Here is a 26940-nt window from a genome sequence, read left to right on the forward strand (position 1 = left end):
GGTTCTGGTGTTTCTGCAAACCTGCTTCCTCTTTGGTGTGTGTGAAAGAGGAGTGAAAGACTCCAATCGTCCCCATGCGCAACCGAGAAAGCTGCAAATCAGTGGGTCACTTAGAAGGTGCTGAAAGCGGCACAAGGCTGATGTTGTCCAGCTGTTCTTGGCGGTGGGGGCAGGGGATACCAGAGAAGGGAGCGCCTCTGGGAAGGTGCAGTGTAGCTGGATATGAAGTCCAGAAGGTGGTCAGGAGGGTGGAGAAAAGGCAGTAGGAGGGTGAAAGGAGAGAGGTGTGTCCGCTAATTTCCCAGGATGGGAGAACCTTAGCGTAGTCATACGGACAACGCAACAAACATTCCGATGGTAACCCTAAGCAGCATAGCGGCCAGAGAGAGTCACTGATGTTCCTCATGGCCTGGCTTAAATCCCTGCATGCTCTGCTGGATGTGGGCATTCATATTGGTGATCCAGAATTGTCGGCACTGGGAGTTTATAGAGAGGATATATCTATCCATCCTGGGTGCCTGGGTCCCGGTGTGCCTGGGCCATCAGTGACTCTGGGCTTGTGTGCAGGAAGAAGACATGTGCAGACCCGGCTGGTGGAACCCCGTGCCTCGTCACTCAACAGTGGGGACTGCTTCCTTCTGCTGTCTCCCCAGCACTGCTTCCTGTGGGTAGGAGAGTTCGCCAACGTCATCGAGAAGGCAAAGGTGGGTATCTGAGGGACGAAATGCCTTAGTTCCCATCTTCCCGACACACCTGTGGGATGTACGACCTGCCATCCGCTCCTACCACGCTCCCCTGTGCACAGTGGTTCAGTCAGGCAGGACAGGACAGTTAGCATGTCTTCCTGGCTGTGTGAAGATTTCCTGAGATGCTGAAGTGGAGGGCCTTAGGGCCACGGTCTGCATCTCTCATTTGAGACCACAGTCCACTGATACTTCTGAGTGAGTGGTGGGGTGGCACCCTCCAAAGCTGTCTATTTCAAGTACCTGGGAAGCATCAAGTGACCTTTTGCATGACAACCTTGTTGGGTAAATCCCCAAAGGAATAGGTACTTTTTAAAAGCCTCATGTGTCGTCATTTGAATATTGGAAACTGAGAAGTGTTGCTCTAACAAGTTGATAATAAGGTTCTACACTTGTGTTTTCTTGACTTTATTGAGAATGTTCAACAGCTGGTGTCCTCCAGCACCCTCTCTCTCTCTCTCTCTCTCTCTCTTTTTCTCCCCCCCACCCCCGCCGCTTCTTGTTTCACATGCTGGTCTTGCTATGCAGCTGACCACGGCCGTCTCTCTGTTTAGGCCTCCGAACTCGCGACTTTAATTCAGACTAAGCGGGAACTTGGTTGTAGAGCTACGTACATCCAAACCATCGAGGAAGGAATCAACACCCACACTCATGCAGCCAAAGACTTCTGGAAGCTCCTGGGCGGCCAAAACAGTTACCAGTGTAAGAGTTCACTGTATCTCAGACCAGAGGAGACATGGATTTCCTGTCTTCTCCCTTAGCTGATTCTCCCAAGCCAGCCACTTTCTGATGTCACATACGAGGCTCTCCTGTCATTCTTGCCCCATAGCTGCCGGAGACCCGAAGGAGGATGAACTGTATGAGACCGCCATCATCGAAACAAACTGCATCTACCGCTTGATGGAGGATAAACTTGTTCCTGATGACGACTACTGGGGAAAGATTCCGAAGTGCTCCCTTCTGCGACCCAAAGAGGTACAGGCTTCCAAGACACTGACAGGGTGTGCCCAGGCCTGCCCTAGAAAGTAGACAGCATGGATTCGGCGGAAGATCGTGAAAGTATATTTTTAGGCATGTCTTCTCTTTCACAAGCGTATGTGTGTACTGTATAGTATGTGGAGATAAGAAACAGCGTTATATTTAAGCATTCATTCAGCAAAACTTGATAATCAGCCCCTAATATAAGCATAAGAACTGTGCACTCTCTGCCCTTGATGACACCTTGGAACTGTGCACAAGCGAACTCACACTGGCTCCCAGCCCCTCTGTGCATGGGGGCCAGTGGAGGGAGAAGCAAGACAGAGAGGGGTGGGGGAGGAAGGGAAGAAGACAGGAGAATGTGCTTGCATCACCTTGTAATCAGGCATTCCAGGTGGCGTGAGAGGTAGAGGAGGAAACGCCGGCGTGTTGTGACAGCCCCAGGCACCTGGAGCACCCCCTTGATCTTCACAGACCCTGCTCTGCCTCCCCAGGTCCTGGTGTTTGACTTTGGCAGTGAAGTTTACGTGTGGCATGGGAAAGAAGTCACGTTAGCACAACGCAAAGTGGCCTTTCAGCTGGCCAAGCACTTGTGGAACGGCACCTTCGACTACGACAACTGTGACATCAACCCGCTGGACCCCGGGGAGTGCAACCCGCTCATCCCCAGGTACCCGTGGCCCCTGCGCGGCACCGCACAGTGCACAGAGTCCCTTGGCAGGGCTGCTCCTGCCACACTCAGGGCCCGCCTCTCCCCACACGGTACCGGTACCGTAGGGGTCACAAAGGCTTGCACGCTCTGATCGTGACCAGTCACAGAGCAAGGGCCTTCTTCCACCAGCTTGCAGCAGTGTGGGTGCCGTGGCATTGGCCAGACGGTTGATTACTGTGAGGTGAGGAGACAGGGCCCCCGGCAGCAAGCGTCGAACAGCAGTGTGTAAACAAATGGCACGCCCGTGCGAGCGGCTAGAACTCGGCTGTCACTGTGAAGGTGTAAGGGTGACACATTTTCTTCTGCTTTCCTGCATCTCAGGGGCAACCCTGAACCCCAGATTACGTTTGGCAGTTGATGATGTTTGTGACTTCATGCATTAGGGGGTGGAGGGAAGGGAAAGAGATTATATTGAAATGATGACTGTAGTTTGAATATTCCCTTGGCATTTTAAAGGTGCTTTGACAAGTCAACAGAATACTCACAAACTCTAAGAAACATGAGTATCAAAATATATATATTTTTAAAAACCAGGCATGGTAGCGCATGCCTTTAATCCCAGCACTCGGGAGGCAGAGGTAGGAGGATCACCGTGAGTTCAAGGTCACCTTGAGACTACATAGTGAAACCCAGGTCAGTCTGGACTAGAGTGAGACCCTACCTTGAAAAACTAAAAAAAAAAAAAAAAAAAAAATTTTTTTTACATGTAAACTATTATTATTTTTAACTACCATACCTCCTCCCCCAAATACTTTACAGGTATTTTTGCCATATAATGAGTGGGAAAGAGGTATACCACACAACATTATAGATAATAATATATATAGCATGCTAATTTCAGCATAAAATTTCACCTTTCTCATATAATTTATTTCTTTAAAATCCAGCCAGATTTGGTGTTAACTTCTGTGACTAAATTAATAATTAAAAGTCAGGCATGGTGGCTTATGCCTATAATTTCAGCACTCAGGAGGCTAAGGCAGAAAGAAGATCGATCACAAGATCAAGGTCAGGCAGCCTGCAGGAGGAAATTAAAAATTATACCATGCATGATGATGGTGGTGCATGCCTTTAGTCCCAGCGCTCGGGAGGCAGAGGTAGGAGGATTTTCATGAGTTTGAGGCCAGCCTGAGACTACATAGCGAATTCTAGGTCAGTCCAGGCTAGAGCAAGACCCTACCTTGAGAAAATAACAAAAAAGTATTAGTAATAAAAATAAAAATTATATCAGTGTGGTTAAAAAATTTTCAAGCCTTCTTGAGTAAATATTTATTAATTAACTGCAACAACCAAGGATTTAACACTGAAACAAAGTCTGTGCTCTTTCATTTGATGTTATAAAATAATTATGAAGCAACTGACTACAGAAGCTCTATGATGGCCGGTTTATATGTGAGCATGACCGCAGATCTGAACGTGGGCCCACAAGCACTTGGCCCTCTGGCTTACAACATCCATGCCACAGAAATCACTGGAAGAACTTAAAGAAAAACTAAACCTAAAAATAAATTTTAAAATACACTAATAAATAAGTGAAAAGAAAATTAAAAGTTCCTGCCAGGTCCAGCCTAACCCCAGGAGTTTCAGCTGGGGTAGTGCATGGCTTACCTACTCATATGTCCTAAAAGCATCCCAGGGACTTTAAGGTGTAGCCAAAATCATGTGCCCAGCCCATCTTAACAACCTGACACCTGTGTAAGCCTAGCGAGAGGGTGCGGGGACCCATGACCTGTTCCCAGGGTCACCCCTCCCCGCACAGCAAGGTACCCTTTCTCTTACTCCACAGCGTGTGACAGACAGACTGCTGAAGCAGGGCCGTGGTCTCTCTCTGTCATCCTCTTCAAAAGTCTGTAGAGCACTTTAAAAAAGACACTCTAGGCCTGGAGAGATGGCTTACTGGTTAAGGTATTTTCCTGAGAAGCCTAAAGGACCCAAGTTCCATTTCCCAGTACCCATGTAAGCCAGATGCACAAGGTGGCTCATGCATCTAGAGTTCATTTGCAGTGGTTAGAGGCGCTGGCACACCCACCCTCTTTTTCTTTCTTTCCTCCCTTCCTTCCTTCCTTCCTTTCCTCCCTCCCTCCCTCTCTCCCTTCCTTCCTTTCTTTCTCTCTGTCCCTCTCTCTCTCTCCAATAAATAAATAATATATATTTTTTAAAAGACACTCCACCAAGTATGTTCTGGTAAAAACGACAACCTTTCATGATACAGATGAAATTTCCACATGGCTGGTATTTGGTTGCTGACATCTTGAAAGAAACAGGTATAAATATTTGCAAACTGTGCTTCATTCATGCAGTTCCCTTAGAAACAAGGGTCCTAGATATGCCTCCACTGATGTCAGCAGCTGTGGTCTTAGCCAGGTGTGGCAGTGCACATCTTTAACATGTGCCCGGGGCTCCTACCTTTGCAGAGCTCTTGGTCTAGGGAGCTGCAAGACCAGAGCTTTCTTAGACCTCCAGCGAAGGCAGCTCTGACACGGCACGCGTTGAGTTCGGACACATCACTCCACAGCAATGCCGTGCAGGCTCCAGGAGAAAGGGGTACAATATGACTTACTTGGTAAAGTGAGAAAAAGCAAGCTGCCCATTTTGTGCAGCACTTGTGTGCTGCGTGGAGTTTTTAAAAACTATTTTTAACTTAGTTATTTACAAGCAGAGAGAGACAGACAAAGAGAGAATGGGCACAATGGGGCTTCTTGCTACTGCAAATGAACTCTAGCTGTATGTACCACTTTGTGTCTGACTTCACATGGATTCTGGGGAGTCAAACCAGGGCTTACGGGCTTTGCAGACAAGCACCTGAACCACTGAGCCTCTCTCCAGCCCCACGGGTGTGGCTGAAAGGCCACGTTCAGGTGCACCGGCGTTGTTCAGCATGGCTTCTCTTCTTGCTCGTCTCACCCTGCAGGAAAGGACAAGGACGGCCTGATTGGGCCATATTTGGGAGACTTACTGAACACAACGAGACGATTTTGTTCAAAGAAAAGTTTCTTGATTGGACCGAAATGAAGAGACCGACAGAGAAGAATGCTGGGGACCTAACCCCACAGAAGGTATTAAGCAATTAAGCCTCAAAACCAGCGGCTCTGTGGGTGCCAAGGGAAGTGGTTGTGGTGATAGAAGTTTTCCCGGGTGCACCCATAACAAAGCAAGATGGTTTGACACTCTCCCTAGCTATAGCCACTGCAGTCTGCTTCATGGCGCTGGGATAAGCCTCCAGGCCAGGCACGGTTATGGAGGAAGGGGCTTATTGAAGCTTACAGATCCAGGGGAAGTTCCATAATGGCAGAAGAAGCTGGTCCCCTTTCATAGGTCCACCACCTGCACCCCAAGCAAGCACATTCCAGAAACCCCAGGCAGAGCTCAAGCACCCTGCGTAACTTTAGACTGGAATTCGGGTCCGCCCCCAGTAACACCTCGGGGCCGGATCCCAGGATTCGCTCGCAGTGACACATCCTGCAGCCAGCAGCTGGAGATCTAAGTTGCATGCTTTAGTAAGCTCCTGAATGTACTGGGGAGACATCCCTTCAAACTAGCTCAGTCAAAGCCTTCCCTTACATGCAGTCAGGCGTCCTGAGACAGGGTGTGAAAGCTGTACTTTCATACAAGAGTTGAAGTGGCGGAGGATGTTGGGTTCCCTCCCCAGCACTACCAAGAAAAGAAACACATTCAAAGTGTGTTCAGTGCACCAAGGAATGTCTGCAGGGTGGGGGCAACTGAACACTTGCGTTCCCTCGTAGGAAGATCCCAGGGCTGACATCAAGCCCTACGATGTCACACGGATGGTGGCTGCGCCTCAGATGTCAGCGGGCACTGTCCTGGATGGGGTGAATGTTGGACGTGGCTACGGCCTGGTGGAAGGGAGCGACAGGAGACAGTTTGAGATTGCCAGTGTCTCCGTGGATGTGTGGCACATCCTGGAATTCGACTACAGCCGGCTCCCCAGGCAGAGCATCGGGCAGTTCCACGAGGGCGACGCCTATGTGGTCAAGTGGAAGTTCATGGTGAGCACCGCAGGTCAGTGAGCGTGCACGCCTTCCCTGAGCCCACAGGACGGGGACGGGGACAGGGAGCGTGGGGCAGGGCTCCCTGCGCCTCTCTGGGTCCCCTAAGCGACCACAGAGCCACGAGGCAATCCAGACATTGACTGGGGAGGGAGGACCACTTAGTGAGCCCAGAAGACCAGAAGTGAGGCAACTTAGATTTCCGGGGTGCTCGTGCGCACTGGACTCCCTCGCACTTCACTTACTGTCCCCAGTTTCTAGGAAAGCCATGATTTGACTCCAAATGATATTACCATCTATCTGTGTGCTGCTTAAAGAATTCACTAAATACAGAGTATCAAAGTGACTTAAACTGAAACGCAATGATGCTATGACATGGTGGCAAATAGACAAAAAAAAATGTGTTTTTTGAAATGTGGAGATGTTGGGGTGTAGTTAAGTGGTTAGAGCAAAGCCCTGGATTGATCTTTGATGCTGACAAAAAAAGTAATAAGAAGAAATAAGCTCTTCACGCACATGCAAACATGCAAATCAGTAATTAAAAATAAGCTCTTTTCTCTGAAGCTAGGAACACAATCGCTGTATGAATCTGGTGTATGAAACCCATAATCAGAACTCATTTTCAGTTTTTATGCATTCGGGTTTTTGAAGTAGGATCTGCTACGCAGGCCACACTGGCTCAATCTTCTGCCTCAGCTTCCCGAGGGCTGCATGTTTTCTAGGCAAGTGCCGCCATGCCCAGCCACAGTTTTCATGGCTCCTGTTGGTAAAATATTCTATAGAGAAACACCAACTGGATGCCTTGCACCAGAGGTCACACAGGTGGAGGAAGACCCTGGGAACTTCACTAGTTCATTCTCCTCGCCAACAGGTAGCCACCATCTACAACCCTCCTGTTCATCCCCAGTGACGGCACGTACGTCACCACCGTGACTCTGAGACTCGCTTCCCAAGACAGTTTTCCGACTTCCTTCCAGTCCCCTGTCACCTGTGTGCACTTAGCCACAAGGTCAGAGAAAGCATAGATCAGATGCCTGCAGGCAGAGCTTTTTGATTTCTTTCCTGAACCCGCTCCCCAGCCCTACAACACTTCTAAATTAAAGAGTCTCTTGCCACCGCACATGAATGCCTGTCCGACTTTGTGTGGGTGGCTGAGGAGTGGAAGCCAGGCTGGCAAGCTTTGCAAGCAAGTGCCTTTAATGACTGCATCTCTCTCCAGGTCTAAAAATTAATATATTTAAAAATAAGTTATTATTTATAGGAGTAAGTTTGGGTATACTGAGGAAAATTGTAATGACATTTGTTGAAATGTATATGTTAAGAAATATCGTTAAAGAAGTACATTTTTTTAGGCATATCAAGCCATATCTACTGTGGGATGTTGGGCTGTGAAGGTTGCTTGCTGATGGTAAATATGTATTTGTAGAATGAATTTGGAGACTCTGTCCAAGGGATGTATAAACTGTTGTGATCAGTTTTGTGAATATCTTTTTTTTTTTTTTTTTTTTTGGTTTTTCGAGGTAGGGTCTCACTGTAGCCCAGGCTGACCTGGAATTCACTATGGAGTCTCAGGGTGGCCTCGAACTCACAATCCTCCCACCTCTGCCTCCCGAGTGCTGGGATTAAAGGCGTGCGCCACCACGCCCGGCTGTGAATATCTTTTTTCAGTAATATCGCTGACTGAAGGACTTTCCACTACATTGATAGCTGGTGAGGAAGGCCAGACTTTTATAGCTGTCTCAATTAACAGGAAGGTCAACTTGAGTAGCTTCCAGATTAACTGCGGGAAATTGCAAGTTTTTCACCTATGGTTCCTATTTCACCTGGCCCAAACAAAACTACGAAATTATAACCATTTCAGATCCCAAAAGATGACACTGAAGTCTGGACTTAGTCAAAATAATTGAAAATAATTGAAATAATTACTGAATCATTTATTTTTAAAAAATAAACCTGCTAGTGAGTATTTTGCAAAGCAAAGACAAATACTGAAACAAATATGACCTTTGATCTCCTAGAGACTTAAATGACCTTTCATCTTACTTTCAAATTTCATAACAACTGTGATTTTACAAATGATATTACAGCTGAGAAAATTTGAAGTAATACAGACCCACAGGGAATCCTCCCCACCTGCCTTTTAAAAAAAGTATTTTAATTTATTTGCTTGAGAGTAGAAGAGGCAGATAGAGAATGAGTGCACCAGGGCCTCTAGCCACTGCAAACAAACTCCAGATGCATGTGTCACCTTGTACATCTGGCTTACATGGGTACTGGGGAGATGAACTTGGGTCCTTAAACTTTGCAGGCAAGTACCTTTACTGCTAAGCCATCTCTCCAGCCACCTCTCCCCGCCCCCCACATATGCCTTTTTAAATTTTTGTTTTCTTGAGACAGCATCTAGCTGGGTAACCCAGGCTGTCCTTGAACTTGTAAACATCCTGCCTCAACTTCCAGAGAACTAGGGCCCCAGGCATTCTACCAGCACATCCACTAGAGAACCCCCTGATTTCTCTGATTTTAATGTGGGTGTGTTGCCCCTAACTGCTTCCTCTCGTTGTTGGTCTCTTTTTAGTTAGCTCTCTGCTACTACAATAACATCTCTAGACAATCACCTTATAAAGAGAAAAGGCTTATCTTAGCTCCCAATTTTAGAAGGTGCTAGCCCATGATCCTTTGGGCCTATGGTGATGCAGCCCTTCAGGGAAGGGAGTCCGCGATGGGGAAAAGCTGCTCACCTCACAGCTGGAACATGACAGAAGAGGAAGCGATGGGCTCCCCGATTCCTTTTAGGACACACCTCTAACACCTGAAGACCTCACACTAGGCCCTTCCTCTTAAATGGGTTGATTACCTAAATTTTAGTGCAAAAGCCCCGTTTCTAGACGTCCTAACAGGCTGGGCTCAGCTTCCCCCCCCCCCCAACACTGTGATTAAAGAGCTGCATGGTGGTAAAAGACTAAGAAAGGAAATTTCATCAATCAATGTGGTCATAAAATAAGGAGTTCAATGATGTCCCCATCCACCGTCCAGCTTCAGGCCACTGGTGTAAGATTTAGGTTGAAACCACCAAAGAAGTGGGATAGGGCCCTAGAGGTTGGCATAATGAAGCAGTTGTGGTCAGGTGTGGTCTGGGTGGCCACGTCTCAGTGCTAGTCCTGTAAGAAGGTCCAAAGACCACCTAGTAGAACTCACGTCCGTCATGACCTAAGGAGAGCAGTCTGGCTTCCGCGAGGTGCTCCTGCCGCTTCCTGGTGCAGCCGTGCCGTCACAGATAAGTCCTCCTGCAAGGCCACCTTTGCTTACGGTTCCTCGTTGTAAAGGTGCTTGTCAGTGAGGCCTGCCATTCCCAGGGTGTGACATGGCTGTGGGAGACAGTGGGTAGAGAGGAAAGGTCAGAGGCAAACGGAGCCAGAGTGAGATAGGAATTAGTTTGGCAAGTGACTGTGCCCACTTTCAATTCCACCATCTTCCCACAGTACCAAGCTTTGGGGAATATTCCAGACCCAATTAGAGCAATCTCCAAACATGTGAGTCAAGAACTTGGCCTCCTCACCTCACTCTGCCTAGAAAGTTCTATATCTACCTCAGTGTCCCTGTAGCCTCTACTGGCCCATCTCAGAAAGACCTTCCCTCATCTCACAGTCTTACGAGCCCCCGACCTGCCAGGTGGCGCATTCCCTTGACTGTTTTCCTCCTAACATTTACCACTCTCCAAACTGTCTGCTTCATAGGCCTGCTAGGGAGGTGTGAGAAGCATTCCTGGAGGGGCTCTCTGAGGTCTAAAATGCTATCTCAAGTGGCCATTTGACCATTCATCTCACGCCAGCTCTTTGGAGCTGACAGTTGCTGCTCTCTCCTCTGCTCACGGGCCTTGTCCTGTCCTGCCCAAGCCCTGGTGACAGGCATGATGTCCCCAAATAGAGGGTAGTAGGTCTTTTCTTACAGAAGTTGGAAACTCCAAAGTCTTTCTTTTTAAACTAAAATAGTCTTGGCCGGGCGTGGTGGTGCACGCCTTTAATCCCAGCACTCGGGAGGCAGAGGTAGGAGGATCGCCGTGAGTTCAAGGCCACCCTGAGACTACAGAGTTAATTCCAGGTCAGCCTGGACCAGAGTGAGACCCTACCTCGAAAAACCAAAAAATAAAAAAAATAAAATAGTCTTAACATTTCCCCTCTGCTCTTAAGGCTGGCCCAGCTGCTGTTTTCAATATAATTTCTGGACCAGCTAACCCTTTGCCAGAAAATGGCCTAACGTGGGGAGTGTGTGCATGTGTGTGTGCATGCACGCGTGTGCACTTGCACATTGGGAGCCGCTGGTCCTGCTCTGGCAGTCACCGTTTCTCCCTGTCACACACTGGGATCCACTTCCTCTGCCTAGATGACACACATTTCTCTAGGGGCTCCCAGAGGGCCCTTCAGAGCAATTTCTCCTGTCAGCTCTTGGAGGTATGATGAGCATGCCCTCTGGCTGACAGCGATGTCAGTCCTGAGCCTTGTCACTCCCTGCTGATCTTCAGTCCTCACAGACCCTGAGGGAAGTGAGCCAGCTATTTGCCACTCCTTTGGTCTTTCAGCTGCTCAGCTCGCCCTCTGCCTCTCTGTGTCTGCAGTGGGAAGCCGACAGAAGGGAGAACATTCGGTAAGAGTGGCCGGCAAAGAGAAATGCGTGTATTTCTTCTGGCAAGGCCGGCATTCAACTGTGAGTGAGAAGGGAACGTCTGCGCTGATGACGGTGGAGCTGGACGAGGAAAGGGGGGCCCAGGTAAGTTTTGGAGGCTGCTGTTCACTGACAACAATGCAAGGCCTGGTTCCCGAGGACTGATTTCTCCAAAGAACTCCTGGTGCCCGTTCTGCTTCCACAGATCCCCTGCCCTGCCTCATATTTCCTTCCTCCTGCCCCTACTGCAGTAAGACCCAAAGCAAAATGTTATGTCTGCAAATATTAATCCACAAAGGGAATGCAGAGAGCCCATATTCTGAAAGGCTTTCACATCACTGGTAATCACAGAGAAATGCCATTATACACCTCCAGAGCTGGCAAGGACCGGCAGGTAGGCCATCCCACACCCTGACCTTGGAAACCCCTGCTGCAGAGCAGTTAGAGACAGAGAACTCCCAAACTCAGTCGGCTGCCCCGCTCCCACAAGCGTATCCGAAGGGAATTCCAAGCCAGGCATGGTGGCGCCTGCCTTTAATCCCAGCACTCGGGAGACAGAGGTAGGAGGATTGCTGTGAGTTCAAGGCCACCCTGAGACTACAGAGGGCATTCCAGATCAGCAGGGGCTAGAACAAGACCCCTCCTTTAAAAACCAAAATAAAAAGGGGAGTTAGTGTAAGGAGGATTCCCACCAGATGAAAAATCAGTTCTTTTTAGAGCCACGTATCTCCACCCCCATTCCAGTCTAGCACAGACTCATCTGAGGGAGCACCCACTTTTGTATGTGACCCTATCAACCTCCTCTCGCCCCAGCCACCCAGCCTCTGGCCTGCTGACTGACCCCAGACATGACTTCCCCTCACCTCGGGCCCCATGTGCTCTTTCTCCATGGAAACGCTCCGCTGTGTAGAGATGAGAGACGCATGTAGCTCTCAACCTGTTATGATGAACATTTCTACTCAAATGTCACCCTCGTATTTGATGTGAGCTCTCCTGCTCCGCTCACCCCTCGCTTTGGGTCCTTGTATGTTTTCTCACCACTTTCCACCACCTAAAACCACCTTGCCGTGTTGCTTCGATATTTATTACCCATCATCCCCAGTGATCAAGAAAGAGGCCGCACTGCCCTGTACTGACAGCCCAGGGCCGGCTTAGCTGCTGTCAGGCTCCACTGCCCAAATCCAGGGATTTAGCAACCTGGGGGTTTTGTGGGCTGAGGGGAGGCTGGGCATGCGGCATGCTAGCCAGGCACTTTACAAACTGAGCTACATCGCTGGCCCTAAACACTTCTTTGTAACGTTTGGATGACTGGTACCACGTGTCTCCTCTGTCACTCTCACAAGCGAGGGTAGACCTGAGGTTTTTGATAAACATGGCACTAAAGGTCACTATTTTTATTCACTTGGAAGAATGAATAAATAACCATACCATGAGGACAGTAATAGAGAAATTTCTTCCAAATATAAAGCCATACTCACTCATTCAGCCTCCCACAGTCCTCAGAACCAATCATCTCCCCTGAAAAATAGCAGAATGGCAGGAGTCATGTCTTTGCAGTAGTTGGTAGCAGTGGTGGGATTTTAATCTATTCCTAACAGTGGGTCATTGCAACTTCCTTTTTGTAAAGACCATTGACTGTGTTTTAATTGATGCTCAAAGACTGAGTTTCAATATCTCCAGTTTGAGCACTTCTTCTTTTTTTTTTTTTTTGCCAACCTAACACATGAGAAATGGTTGCACATAGGAAACGCTGACACAAAATGGCGCGTGACTGTGCTGAGTGGGCCTGCGCTTGGTAAGCTGGTTATTGAGACAGCTGCCTTTCAGGAATACCCCCAGGTGCCCAGGCTCAATAACACGGCTCCTCTTTGAGGAGAGTGTCTTGCCAAAGGGAGAGCGAGCTGATGCGGTGGTGGCAAGAGAGGATCTTGGAGATGGGGAGGCTGTGGCAGAACCACATGCTCGAGGGGACCGCTGGCGTGCTGTGTTACTCAGCTTCCCACTATTGTAACAGCTCACATAATCAACTTAAAAAGAGAAAAGGCTCATCTTCGTTTACAGCTACATTGGTTGGCCCTTCTGTTTTTAGACCCGTGGAGAAGCAGCCTGTCCTATGGGGGCGTGTAGCGAGAACAACCACTCAGCTCATTTTCAGGAAGCTAAAGAGATGAAGAGGAAAGAACCAGGGTCCCACACCCCCTTCACAGGCATGCACGCCCAACCCATGACTTACAAGTCCTCCCAGGGGACCCCACCTCCTAGATACGACAGCCTCCCAATGCGCCTCCCTGGGGAACAGGCCTCCAAACAGGACCCTGAGAGCATTTAAGATCTAACTACAGCACAGAGGTGCGAAGAGCATGTCTCCCAGACTCATGAAGATGGCCACTAATCAACCTTAATGCTAAGCAGCATGCTTTGATAAGCATGCTGAAATCAGTCCTGTTACAACCATACACAGAACACCATTTAAATATCAAAACTCATGTTTCAAAAGAACATTTCATGCAGAAAAATACCAAGCAATGAAAGCGAAAGGTACATAAGGTGACAGAAAATAACAAGCCTATTTTCATTTAAGAAATAATATAGAATTGAAAAAGACTTTGAACAAAAGCTTACACTTTCGTGTTTTATGTTCCTTCCCTCTAGACCACAGGTGTCCTACAACAGGCATGTGCTGTTTTCATGATCTTGAAAAGTGCCTTCCTGTGAGCTGTTTTCTTGTGTTTAAATTCGAAGGTGCTGGTTCTGCAGGGGAAGGAGCCCCCCTGTTTCCTTCAGTGTTTCCAGGGGGGCATGGTGGTGCACTCTGGCCGGAGGGAAGAGGAAGAAGAAAATGTGCAAAGTGAGTTCCTTTTGCTGCCAGAAATCAGTCATGAGCAGGGCAAGGCCTTTAAAGGAGGTGTGATATCATGGAGATGTGGCCTCGCCACCTAACCCCTGCCTGATCCATCAGCCCTCCCTCCCCCGGCTCCTGCCCCCATCTGCCTCACATACGGCCGGCCGGCCGGGCAGTCCCTTCACCTTGAACTGAATTCTCAGTGACCAGCCATGCTCCTTGGGAAAAGCAGTCAGTGGATCTTTTAATCTTTCTGCCACACCCCACCCTCCAGATTAATTCTTGCTTTCGAAAACTTATGGCTTATTTTATATAAGTCTCGGAGAAATGGTTTTCCTGCATCGTGAAATTTAGGCAGCCTGTTTCCAACTCCAAAAGGCTTTGCTTTCCCAAAGGCCAGATGTGGCCCTTGCTCAGCTCATGCAGCTGGGCACAGCGTCCCTGTCCTGTGTCCCACCACCTCTGACAGCCCCGCCGGGACAGGAAGGGCCACTCTCACAACTCTGTGCCGCTGCTGCCCCCTGCAGGCGAGTGGAGGCTGTACTGTGTGCGAGGAGAAGTGCCCATGGAAGGGAATTTGCTGGAGGTGGCCTGTCACTGCAGCAGCCTGCGTTCCAGGACGTCCATGGTTGTTCTGAACGTGAACAAGGCCCTCATTTACCTGTGGCATGGATGCAAGGCTCAAGCCCACACGAAGGAGGTTGGAAGGACTGCAGCGAATAAAATCAAGGAACAGTGAGTGTTGTGCCTGTGACCTGCTGTCCACAGAAGGGACTACTTCAGAGGGACACACTCAGGCTGAGGCAGGAAGGGACCTCCAGTGGATGTCCCAGTGTGCTTAAAGTAACTTCAGCAGGAGATGGTTGACAATGTGGCTGGGATGCCTGCCATTCCAAATAAATAGGAAACACCTCTTCTCCGTGACCTCTGAGGACTTGTCGACCTCAGTAAAGGGCGGCCTTGGGCCAGGCCCTGGGGTGCAGCGCCAGGTGCCTGGGAGGCTGAGGAAGGAAGGGTATGGGAGCCCAGGAGTCCACGGGCAGCCTGCGGTACATAGTGCCGCGCTCATCTCAAGAGAGAAACAGTAAGAGAAGCGTCCACAGTAATCACAGATGCACACGTTAGTTTCTTTCCTGTAGGTGTCGCTCAGCTTCTGAATGATCAGGTTGGAGCCTTTTGCTATTTAACCAGAGCCAAGTTCCGGTGTCTTTTCTGGATTCTCAGTGTTCATTTTATCAGAATGGCAGAGTGGACTAAACAGGAGACTGGGGAGACTATCAGATGCCCCCATCTTAGAGGTCAGGGTGGCCCTCAGCCACTGGCACCGAAGACAGTGAGTCCCCTGAATGGTCAGGGCAGCGCTGGGGCACAACACTGTAGGTGCTGGCTGGTATCTCTCCTGGAAGACCCTATAGAGGTGACCGAGCATGGGTAAGGCCCTTGGGGAAGGGGCAGCTTTGGAGCGAGGTGAGAAAACAGAAACTGGCGGGGGCTCCCTGGCCAGAGGAGTCTGCCACTGAGACTGCGCACTACTTACTGTCCGTGCAAAGGGGAGTTGCTGGCAGCCATGGAAGTTCCTGGGAATAGCTGGGTCGCTTCCCTCCAGCAACAAAAGTGAAGTGTTTCCCAGGCTACCACATTCTACCAAAGAGCCGACTAGCTTTAGTCCATCTTTAGGGCACCAAAATGGGGCCCACTTACCCTGTGACCACTCTCAAAGTCAGTGCTGGGTAGAAAGGGCGGAGAAAAGGCAGATAAGTGACCTTCCAGGGACAGACATGAAATCAGAATGTTTGGGCTCTCAAGCAGGGATTATCAAATGAGGCGTTCGAGGTCATTCATTCACTTCGACCACTGGAAACCAAGCAGAAGAGTGAAGAACTCACTCCCATACTCTTTGAGCAAATACCTATGAGCAGCTTCTTGAGAAGATGGTGGTGAATAAACCTGTCTTCTCATGAAGTTTATGTTCTAACAGGGGGAAGGACAAGACATAGGCAAAGGTTGTGCTACACAGAAAAGTCAATACTGTTCTCATGCCATATCACATGTAACTCCCTCGTCTTCCTTAGGGGCAAGCTCGCCCTTCTCCAACACAAATGCTCATGAGCTGTAGAATATTGGTTTTCATCTGTTAGTAAGAATCAATGCTAGTTAATGGGGAAATGAGGAAGTGAGATGACCTGTGGGTTTAGTCTTGAATAATCTTATACTGCTGTCACTTCCCAGGCGCCTAAAACTCTGTTGACATGTCTCCCATGCAGATGTCCCCTGGAAGCCGGATTGCACAGTAGCAGCAATGTGACAATACATGAATGTGATGAAGGGTCTGAGCCGCTGGGATTCTGGGATGCTCTAGGAAGGAGAGACAGGAAAGCCTATGACTGCATGCTTCAAGGTAACGCAACTGTCCATTTTTTAGTTTTAAGTCACTCACTGATTTCTTTACTAAAGTGTTTCTAAGCATATGTACTAGAACACACACAATGAACAAAACCTAGGACAGGTCATCTCAGGTGCAAAATCCAATGCAGAAGCTAGCAGCATACTATGTGTGACTAGCTTTCATGCAAACAGAAGTTGCTTGGTGTGACCACAGAGGTCCAGGTGAAGGAGTGAGTGTGGAAGAGATACAGGATTTCTCCCACTAGGAAAAGACACATGCAGTTCTGTGGAAAAGATGATGTTTACACAGTGCCTGAGAGGCCGATATGACAAGAAGAGAAGAAAATTCTGGGGAGCTGGATGAGCAATAACACGATGAACAGCTGTGGGGGAGATGCTGTGGAGTTTGGCTAAAGTCATGGCATCCCAGTGAGAGTGCATCTCACCCAGAGCAGAAGGCCTGGCATGAAATCCAGGGTAAAAAGAAGATCGCAGGGCAGTGACTAATGTCCAGTGCCCACTTAGTAGACACATTATGAACATGTAAACATCTGAAACTGCCCACTGTCCACTGAGATAATGAATGCGGGTGACCCGGAGTATTAGTAGGGGAGCAGTGCCCACAGGCACACTCACACTCCTGGGAAGCGGTAGCATGGGCACACAGCCACGCCCTCCAGCCACGCCCCTTCACTTTTATCTGCTGCTGTCTATTCACCACTTCCTTACCATCACCATATGCAAAGCATGTGTGTTTGCCTTGGCTGTTTGTGCCCTGCTTTCTCTCAGCCCTTCAGTTTGTCTGCAGTGTGTCTTGATTCCCTCCCGTGGTTAGAGCAGAGGTACCAAGACTCAACTTCCCACTGGTGACTCAACTGACAGACCCTTAAGCAGAAAGACCCTTTCCCAAGGTCTCCAGATGTCTTGTTTGTTCCCTTTCTATGCCCTTGGCATATTTTAAACACTTACTTTTATTTTTATTTATTTACTTAAAAGAGAGAAAGAGAGGGAGGGAGAGAGAGAGAGAAAGAGAGAGAATTGGCATGCCAGGGCCTCTAGCTGCTGCAAACACCAGACACATGCCCCACCTGGTGAATCCAGGTTACATGGGTCTTGGGAGTTGAACCTGGGTCTTTCTATTTTTCAGGCAAGCGTCTTAAACACTAAGCCATCCCTCCAGCATCCTCTGCATATTTTATTGACCTATCAATCGTTCCCTTTACATATTAACAATATTAACTAATTATATTACAAATGGTTCCCATATTGTTACTTGTTTATGCACTGTTAGAAACTTTTATTTGAATTATTTTTGTTTTACATAACTAATGCACAGGTCCTTCCCTGTTGATTACTTCTTCTACAGTTAGAAAGGCCTGCCTCAGTCTGGCGGTGTAGCTCAGTGGTAGAGTGCTTGCTAGCATCTCCTCTGCCGCAAAACAAGCACTAAATGAATAAGTCCTTCCCCGCGCAAAAAGTGTCCCGATACATTCTCCCTCTGTCTTCACTAATTCTTTGAGTTACCATGTTCTGTGCTCTGGATATCTTACCATTGCCCATGTGAAAGTTGATGTATATGGTCTTCAGCTTTCTTCTCTTCTCTTTGGAAGATCCTGGAAGCTTTAACTTCGCGCCCCGCCTGTTCATCCTCAGCAGCTCCTCCGGAGACTTCTCAGCCACCGAGTTCGTGTACCCAGCCCGCGCGCCCTCCGTGGTCAGCTCCATGCCCTTCTTACAGGAGGATCTGTACAGCGCGCCGCAGCCAGGTGAGGCCTGCAGCGGGCGCAGCTGTGCCCTGCGCCAGCCCCATGGCAGTTTCTTCTTAGTGTTTGTGAAGCAGATCCTCCCCACTGCCAGCACACATGCTTCTGATACCTCATTGAATCCATGTGCCCCAGGGGGAAAGGGAGTGAAGTCAGACACATCAGTGTCAAGAACTTAGTGACTTCACGCTGCTTCTCTCCTTCGTGCCCCATGGCTCCCTGTGACTACCCTTACCCAGGTGTCATGTTTGCATTCAAACCAGAAAAAAGGAGAATGGGGTGGCAGCGATGTCTCTCCCATTTATCACTTAAAGCCAAACCCTGGCCAGGTAGCCATCACCAGAGCTTATCATGTGGCCACCCCAGCTGCAAAGGAGCCTGGGAAAGCAAGCAGCTCAGGAGCAGGGGGCGGAGAAGAGTCTGCGGACCAAAACTCTTGCCCTGGCTTCCCAGTTCCAAGGTCAGGGCTCTTTCCACCCTGGTTTCTCACGGCCTCCCACACGCTCATTGTGGTTGGAACCATCACAGGAAATGTGCTCTCCAGACCCTCCCACCTTTCTGCCAATCAAGCCCCTGAAGTTCAGGTTTGTCCCTGTTCCGGTCTCCAGAGCCTGGAGCTGTAGCTAGGCACCTCAGGCACCTCACCTTACAGTGGTAGCCCTGTCACCAACCACAGATCCTGGCCAGTGCATATCATCCTGTGGACATTAGAGAGTGTCTAGGAGAAAGGCTGCTCCCCGCACTATGCTTCCTGGGTCTGCAGCGTGGGTCAGCTCCCACTGGGGTTCTAAGGTATGTGGCTTTCTGGCCAGGTTAAAGACAATGCTTACAAAGTCTTGCCTGGGTTCAATTCCCCAGTATCCATATAAAGCCAGACACACAATCTGGCACATGTGTCTGGAGATTGTTTGCAGTGGCAAGAGGTCCTGGTGTGCCCAGTGTCTATCTAGAACTATCTCTCTCTCTTTCTCTCTCCCTGCAAATAATTTTTTTTCAAAGAAAACAAATGTCACAATTAACTCCTCTTACAAAAAATATTAGGGGCTGGAGAGATGGCTTAGAGGATAAGACACTCGTCTACAAAGCCAGAGGACCCAGGTTCAATTTTCCAGGACCCACATAAGCCAGATGTACAAGGTGGCACATGTGTCTGGAATTCATTTGCAGTGGCTAAAGACCCTGGTATACCCATTCTTTCTCTCACACACACACATACATTCACTCTCTCTCTGTCTCTCAAATAAATAAAAAATAATAATAAAGCTAAGTATGCTGGTGTATGCCTTTAATCCCAGCACTCAGGAGGCAGACATAGGAGGATTGCCTTGAATTCAAGGCCACCTTGAAATGACATAGTGAATTCCAAGTCAGACTGGGCTAGAGCAAGACCCTACCTCAAAAAATAAAATAAATAAATAAAACATTAAAAAAGCATGCGGCTTTCCCAATCCTGAAGGACTCCAGGAGAGGACCCAGGAGGCAGAGCTGGCAGATTGAAGAGCACTTTGTCACCTGGAATAAGTAGGGTGGAAGGCTTACAGAGAAGAGGAGAAAGGGACAGAGCAAATGCGGTGCTGGGAGCCGACATTTCTGTACAAGAACCCGGGGGCTTATGTCACATGGAAACTGTAGGAGACAGCTCCACAATGCTGGAATGAATATCCAACCAGACATGGTTTATGGGAAGAGGGGATTTATTTCAAGCTGACACGTCCAGGGGAAATTCCATTAATGACAGAAGAAGCTTCCATGCATCTAGGCAGAGAGAAACAACTGTAGCAAGCAGAAACCACCCGAGCACAGGCCTCCTCTGCAGACCTTCGGGCAGAAATTTAGATCCAGCCCATAGCAGGAGTCAGCTTGCCGCAGCTGAGGCAGCAAACACAATTTTAATCAAACACCTGAGTCTGTGAGGGCCAAACATTCAAACTACCACAGGATGTAAGGGCCAGTGAGATGTGATCTCTGGTTAATACTGAGTTCCTCAGAGACCAGTGGTGGCTAAGAGCCCATGATGGCTTGTTACAGCCAGAGTGACATCCAGAAGGACCTGGAGCCTGTGGATGAGCTGGAGAGGGAAAAGGATTTAGGGAAGAAAAAAAGGGGGCCCCATTTTGTAAACCCCTTGCTCAGCTAGGGGCTTGCTGAGTTTAGCTTCCAAAGGGCTGCAGTGCACTCAGGCCTCTGAGGACCCCTTTGCCCTGATCTCTAGGGGAGAAACAGGACCCCCGGGGCTTATGTTTAGGGCAGAATGAACCAGAAGCTCTGTGAAGGAGCACTTCATGGACCGTTTCTGTCCCCCCCTGCTTCACAGCGCTTTTCCTCGTTGACAATCACCACGAGGTGTACCTCTGGCAAGGCTGGTGGCCCATCGAGAACAAGATCACGGGCTCTGCCCGCATTCGCTGGGCCTCGGACAGAAAGAGTGCCATGGAGACGGTCCTGCAGTACTGCCGAGGTGAGGAGCCGAGAGCGCCGGAGCCCCCACCACGGGCCAGCCCCTTCCCCGCCCAGGGGCCGCGCCCGAGCCATGGTGCCACGTTTCCCCCTTAAACCGCTGGAGGCTTAGTAATTTCTTAAGATCAGGTATTCCTGGCTGCCAGGGCAAAAGAGGAGCATTTTTCTCGTTCACTTGATGAGGGAGGCTGTCTCCCTTGTTGCGCTCCTGGCACGCTGAGCAGCCTGGAACGACCCACTCTCCCCCACGTGGGAGGGCATTTGGGCCCTGACCCATACGCCTTTTGCAGGCAGTATCTATACTAAAGAGCACAAATGTTCCCAAACTGTCTGAAAAGCCAATGTCAACATTTCCATCATTTATTGTTATTTTTGGCATTATATCCAACAAGAAAAAAGCATAGTAAATTCATGTTTTGTTAACCTTGCCATGCACATGGGTTTTTTTTTTATATATAACAAAAAGGGACCAGTAATGAATATGTCCTATCTGAATGTCTTTGGTTTATTGATGAGCTTAATATTGAGTCTATACAGTTGATTCTTTTCTTGGAAAGCTTTTTGTTATAATAAAAAGCCTTTTAAATTTTCCCCCAAGAGTGACATCTGTTGTGGCAAATCCAATGCTGTCGTTAGCTTACTGGGGCTCGGGAAGCTTGTCCTGCCTTCCAAGTTCAAGGAGAACTTCTGCAGCAGAGGGGCGGGCGGCGGGGGGCGGGCGGGGGGGGGGGGGACAAGCACTCCTCCTGGGAGCTACAAGGAGAGCCTTCCATCCTCCCAAGAACCTAGAAGCATTTTGTTAGGTTCAGGAAATGGAGGGTCAGCTGGGCTTCATGTCACTGTTAAAGTCACAGGCAGAAAGATCCACATTTTAGGTAAATGGCAAATGTGTTGTTATGAGTGTCTCATCATCCACATTTTAAACAATTGAAGTCCAGGGCCTGAGCAAAGGTAGAAAGGGTCCAAGGGAAACCACTGACATTTTCCTTCTGTGTAACCACAGGAAAGAACCTCAAAAAGCCACCCCCCAAATCTTACCTGATCCATGCTGGCCTGGAGCCCCTGACGTTCACGAACATGTTTCCCAGCTGGGAGCACAGAGAGGACATTGCTGAGATCACAGAGCTGGTGAGCACATGCCTGGCTTGTCTTGGTGGCTTCCCTTCGGGACTCCTGAGGGACAAGCATGTGATGTGGGAACACACTTGAGAGCAAGTCTGGCCTTCCAGACCAGCCTGGGCTAATCCCAAGACCCTGCTTCAAAAAAAGAAAAAAAAAATAGCAAAATACTTTTTCCTGTTGCACTATGCTAGCTAGGGCACATGGTATTCGCTTAGGCAAAAGAGAAGCCTCTTTCTTTTTTTGCTAGTTTTATTTATTTATTTGAGAGTGACAAACAGGGAAAGAGGGAGAGAGAGAGAGAGAGAGAGAGAGAGAGAGAGAGAGAGAGAGAGAGAGAGAGGGAGGGAGAGAATGGGCACGCCGGGGCCTCCAGTCACTGCAAACGAACTCCAGACGTGTGCACCCTCTGTGCATCTGGCTAACGTGGGACCTGGGGAACCAAGCCTTGAACCAGGGTCCTTAGGCTTCATAGACAAGCACTTAACTGCTAAGCCATCTCTCCAGCCCAAGAAGCCTGTTTCTAATCAAAGCATAGTCAGTTGGAAGGTTCTGGTAATCATCTACTCATAGTACTCAGATTATAAATACAGGCAAAAGGGAATTTAGTTATTTTAAAGACAACAAATGAAATCTGTTGTCTCCTCATTCTGTTAGCTCAAAGCCTGTTCCTTCTCAGACTGCACAGAATGCCAGCCATCCCCGTAAGCTTTGCCAGCAATAGAAACTCCAAAGGTTTTGTTGGTTGTTGTGGTGGTTTTTTGGGGGGGAGGTGGATTTTGGTGTTTGGTAATCTTTTTTTCCATTTGGACTTTGTTACTCTATAGGAAAAAAGCTGATTTTCTTGGGGGAGAGATAGGGGAAAGACATGAACAGACAAAATTTTATACATGTGTGTGCGCATGCGTGTGCATACATATGAGAAGGGCAGATATATGCAGGTGCCCGTGCACAAGCATGTACCTGCACGTGGAGGCAGAGGACCGCCTTGGGCACAGCTCCTCAGGCGTTTTCTGAGACAGGCTCTCTCATTGGCTTAGAACTTGCCAAGGAGGGTGGACTGGCTGGCCTGTGGGCCCAGGGATGCCCCTGTCTCTGCCTTCCCAGTGTTGGAATTACAAGGACAGCCGCCACATCCAGCCACCTGCGTGCATGGGAGTGCGGGTACCCGTGTACGACTGCTCGCTCACGTGCGGAGGTCAGAGAATATGCGCAGGTGCTGGTCGCCGCCCCCACCTTGTCGAAGCAGGCTGTCTCTTCCTCCTGGCTGGCTGCTCACTGAGCTTGAAGCACTTTCCCCATCCCTGCCTCCAGCTTTTTGCATGGGTTCTAGGACTTTGACCTCAGATACTCATAAGCACTTTACCTATTGAGCTATTTGCTTTGCCCTAATTATAGAAAAAAATTTAAAACACAAATGAAAAAATAAAATAGCTGTTGCATAGGAATAAAGAGCCCGTCTAATATAGGAATGTGCCCGCTTACCTCCACCTTTCTGAGGGTAAACCCAGGGCCTCAACTCAGGAGCTCGCTCATGCTAGGCAAGTGCTACAAAGCTACAGCCCAGCCACTCTAATCTGTCTTTATTTAGCTAAATGGACTTGTTTTCCATAGGGAAGGAGCTTTCATTTAAAAATTGAGAACTTTACTATATGAACATGTTGCATACTGGTCATATTCCTATCAGGTTATCCCTTGAGGGCCCTTCTCATGGGGTCAAGGTATTCACTGTCAGGTCATGAATGCTCCAGTCAGTTTCTGTTGGTGGGGTTGTGGGGGGACAGTAATGCCTCCCTCAGGCTACACCTTCCCACCTTGTGGCTTTTACATTTTTCTGTCCTTAAGCCCTGTAGGGCATGTCATAAGTGTTGACCTCTTAGCAGCAAGGAGCTTTTTACTGCTCATATTTCCCCTTTTTTTTTTAAAAAAAAAAAAAGAGAAATATTTGGCCAGGTGTGGTAGTGCATGCCTTTAATCCCAGCACTCGGGAGGCAGAGGTAGGAGTATTGTCATGAGTTCAAGGATGCCTTGAGAATGCATAGTGAATTCCAGGTCAGTCTGGGCTAGTGAGACCCTATCTTTAAAAAAATAAAAAAAAGAAAGAAAGAAAGAAAAAGAAAAAGAAAAAAGAAGTATTTGTTTGAGAGAGACAGAGAGGGAAAGAGAAAGAGATGGTCTCTTGCTGCTGCAAATGAACTCCAGGTACATGCACCCCTTTGTGCTTCTGGCTTTATGTTGATACTGGGGATTCGAACCTGGCACATCAGACTTTGCATGCAAGTGCCTTTAACCACTGAGCAATCTCTCCAGCTCTTTTTATTGCTGATTTTTAACACAACAGCAGGGTTCTGGAAATTCATAGTAATGGTGGATTTCAGAGCCCAAGAGCTCCAAGAATTTCAGGTGCCGCCTCATGTAGTGTAAGCCTCAGGACGGAGAGTGTCCTTTTCGTTCTGGTTCACTGTAGGTTGTCGGGGTGTGACAGGGGCTGCTCAGGGTTCAGCAAGTCTGTGGGATTTAGGCCAGGGAGGAACAGAACTTCCCACCACGACAAGCTGTACTAGTGATTAAGGTTCCCTGGGCTCTGCTCCGGCGAGGCGCCATGCCAAGCACTTTGTTTGTTTTCTCCTTTAATTATTAGGACAGTCCTTTAAGAGTCATCTTATTATTTCGTTTCACCAGTGTTGGAGCTGAGACAGGAAATGCTTGCCCTAATCTCAGAGGGTCAGCAAGGAGAGAGGAGCAGTCCGCAGGCCCTGGCAGGCACACTCACTGGGATGTTCGCCTCTTGCCGACAGGTCTGCTTCCTAGGCTACTGAACTTGACCACAGCTGTCATTCATTCATTCACTCATTCATTCACTCCCATCCACCTGTCCAAAAAGAGGCCAGCCCTTTGGGGACCCAAAGCTTAATGGACTAAGATAGTTTGCCTAGAATATCCTGTTTAAGTAGATAGAAGATAAATGATAGGTAGATCGATTTGTTGAGGATGGATGGGTGGGTGGATGGATGGGTGGGTGGATGGACAGATAGAACTTACTTCATCTCCAGTATATTCTCGGTGCATTTTCTTTGTGCGCGTGCGTGCGTGTGTGTTGTACTGGGGATGGAACCCAGGGCCTTTACAGGGGAGCTTTCTACCGCTGAGCTAGACTCCCACTTGTACCTTCCTTTCTCCTATTGTGGATTAAGAAATGGGGCCTTGCTGGATGTGCTCGTGCGTACACCTTTAATGCCAGCGCTCTGGAAACAGAGGTAGGAGGATCACTGTGAGCTCAAAGCCTGCCTGGGTCTACAGAGAGATTCCCAGGACAAATGGGCTATAGTGAGACCCTACCTCAAAAAAAAAAAAAGAAAAAGAAAAAGAAAAAAGAGAGGAAAAAAAGAAAAGATATGGGGTCTTGACAAGAAGAGAGGGAATTTGATTCTTTTCAGGTTAGTTACTTAAAAATATGTGCAAACAAGTTCTATTATGTGGAAGCTTCTAGTGTTTAGACTTCAGATCCAATAATCTGACTCTATTCATAAGCAAGTTGAGTCCCTAGACACTTATTTTGCATTTATTCATTCATTCATTTGGGTATTTACTTGGAGGCAACTCTGAGACAGGTTTGATAGTGAGAAAAGGTGTGGAAGTCAGGAGGTGATTCCTGAACATTCGGAGCCCTGCTTCCCGGGCAGTGGAGCGAGGCCGCGAGCCCCTGTCTTCCCAGGCTGTACTCAGGGCTGGCGTCAGTGAGCACGCAGCAGGTAATGTGCCTCCGTGCTCTGTGCTCCCTCTGCTTCTCCAGGACACCGAGGTTTCCAACCAGATCACCCTGGTGGAAGACGTCTTAGCCAAGCTCTGTAAAACCATCTATCCCCTGGCTGACCTCCTGGCCAGGCCCCTTCCAGAAGGAGTGGACCCTCTGAAACTTGAGATTTATCTGACCGACGAAGACTTTGAGGTGAGTGGCCCTGCGGGTGGAACGGTGACAAACGGGCGCTGCGGTGTGGGCCGTCTGTCACTGAGCTTCGGGTGTTTATCTTGCCTTCCCCAGTTTGCACTTGACATGACAAGGGATGAATTTGGCGCTCTTCCTGCCTGGAAACAGGTGAACCTGAAGAAAGCAAAAGGCCTGTTCTAAGGGCAAGATGCCAATAGCCTTGGTGGGCACTCTCAATGCCACTGGACCCGAAAAAAGAAAAAAAGAATATTTTTTGGACTGGTATTTTCTTTGTTTGTTTTTTTTTTAAAGTATTTTTAAATCAGAGTTTTTCCAAACTTGACCTTATTAACTCTACCGCTTGTCTTGGAATTGTGTATTTTGTAAATGTTTAGGAGAGCTCTTTGGAAGCTTTCCCGTGGTTCGGCAGGTGATGTCTTCGGGTCTCTTCTGCTCACTGACACAGGGCTGCCCTCCCGGTCCAGCTCGGCTCAGCCTTCTTGTTAAAGCAGTTCTCTTCATAAAGTGTTATTTTGATAGTTTATGGATTCTAAATATATATATATATATACATATGTTTATATAAACACCATATAAATCAAATGCGTATTTAACAAAGCAATATGTATTCATTCACTTTCAATTTTTTCCTTTGGTGTCAAAATATTATTACAAGCTAGATGCAGTCACCTCTGTTGAATTAGGTCTGCCGTCAATCTCACCTCCCCCTCGGGAGCTCCTCCTCAATGTTAGGACTGACTTGTGTTGAGTACTCTTCCGGTGCTAACGTGAATAGAAGACTCCGTACTTCCTAGCATGGACTTGGAAGAATCTGTGCGGATCAACCTGTCTACCTTAATATCACCCCAGAAATGTATAGTGCCTTGTTTTTATGTACAGTTTATATACAGAAAATTTTGCTCTGCATTTTTGATGCTGGTTCAGGACATGAGCTACCATTTTCCTCACAAATAGTAGAAATAAAAACATCTCAGTTTCTAATACCCGCTATCAACATTACACATGTCATTTTGTGACATAGGACCCCAAAATAAAACTTCAGAATAATCACAACAATTAATAAGTGATTAATTTGTATTGAATTATGTTCCTTGGGGGCAGAGGATTTGTCATTGGTTACCAAGTACCATTATCTTGTCATTAAATATTAACTGTTGTAACTTGGGATTTTGTTTAGGAGAAAATTAAGTATACTCTTTAGCCATGAGTTAGTGCTGAGTATTTTAGAGAAGGCAGATGCTTGTAGATCATTGTTCTTCAGAAGCTCCGAACTCCATAGCTATATCTATATTCAGTTTCAGGATTTCAGTGCCATAAAAATAGATA

General features: G+C 48.2%; 1 protein-coding gene across 8 annotated transcripts in view; it reads left to right on the forward strand.

The window, feature by feature from the left end:
• Svil (supervillin) overlaps positions 1–26670 on the forward strand; it is a 217831-nt gene extending 191161 nt beyond the window's left edge. For all 8 annotated transcript variants that reach the window (XM_045148956.1, XM_045148957.1, XM_045148959.1 and 5 more), the window contains 15 exons: positions 568–704; positions 1298–1445; positions 1573–1718; positions 2216–2391; positions 5345–5489; positions 6177–6453; positions 11053–11204; positions 13842–13947; positions 14469–14676; positions 16206–16339; positions 17937–18092; positions 20404–20547; positions 21550–21674; positions 25459–25614; positions 25708–26670. In XM_045148956.1, the coding sequence (XP_045004891.1) occupies positions 568–704; positions 1298–1445; positions 1573–1718; positions 2216–2391; positions 5345–5489; positions 6177–6453; positions 11053–11204; positions 13842–13947; positions 14469–14676; positions 16206–16339; positions 17937–18092; positions 20404–20547; positions 21550–21674; positions 25459–25614; positions 25708–25794 (2297 nt within the window). In that variant the 3' untranslated portion in view covers positions 25795–26670. The remainder of the gene's footprint in view (positions 1–567; positions 705–1297; positions 1446–1572; positions 1719–2215; positions 2392–5344; positions 5490–6176; positions 6454–11052; positions 11205–13841; positions 13948–14468; positions 14677–16205; positions 16340–17936; positions 18093–20403; positions 20548–21549; positions 21675–25458; positions 25615–25707) is intronic.
• Positions 26671–26940: the final 270 nt, after the last annotated feature.

This window comes from Jaculus jaculus, chromosome 5 (assembly GCF_020740685.1).
Source record: "Jaculus jaculus isolate mJacJac1 chromosome 5, mJacJac1.mat.Y.cur, whole genome shotgun sequence".
NCBI lineage: Eukaryota > Metazoa > Chordata > Mammalia > Rodentia > Dipodidae > Jaculus > Jaculus jaculus.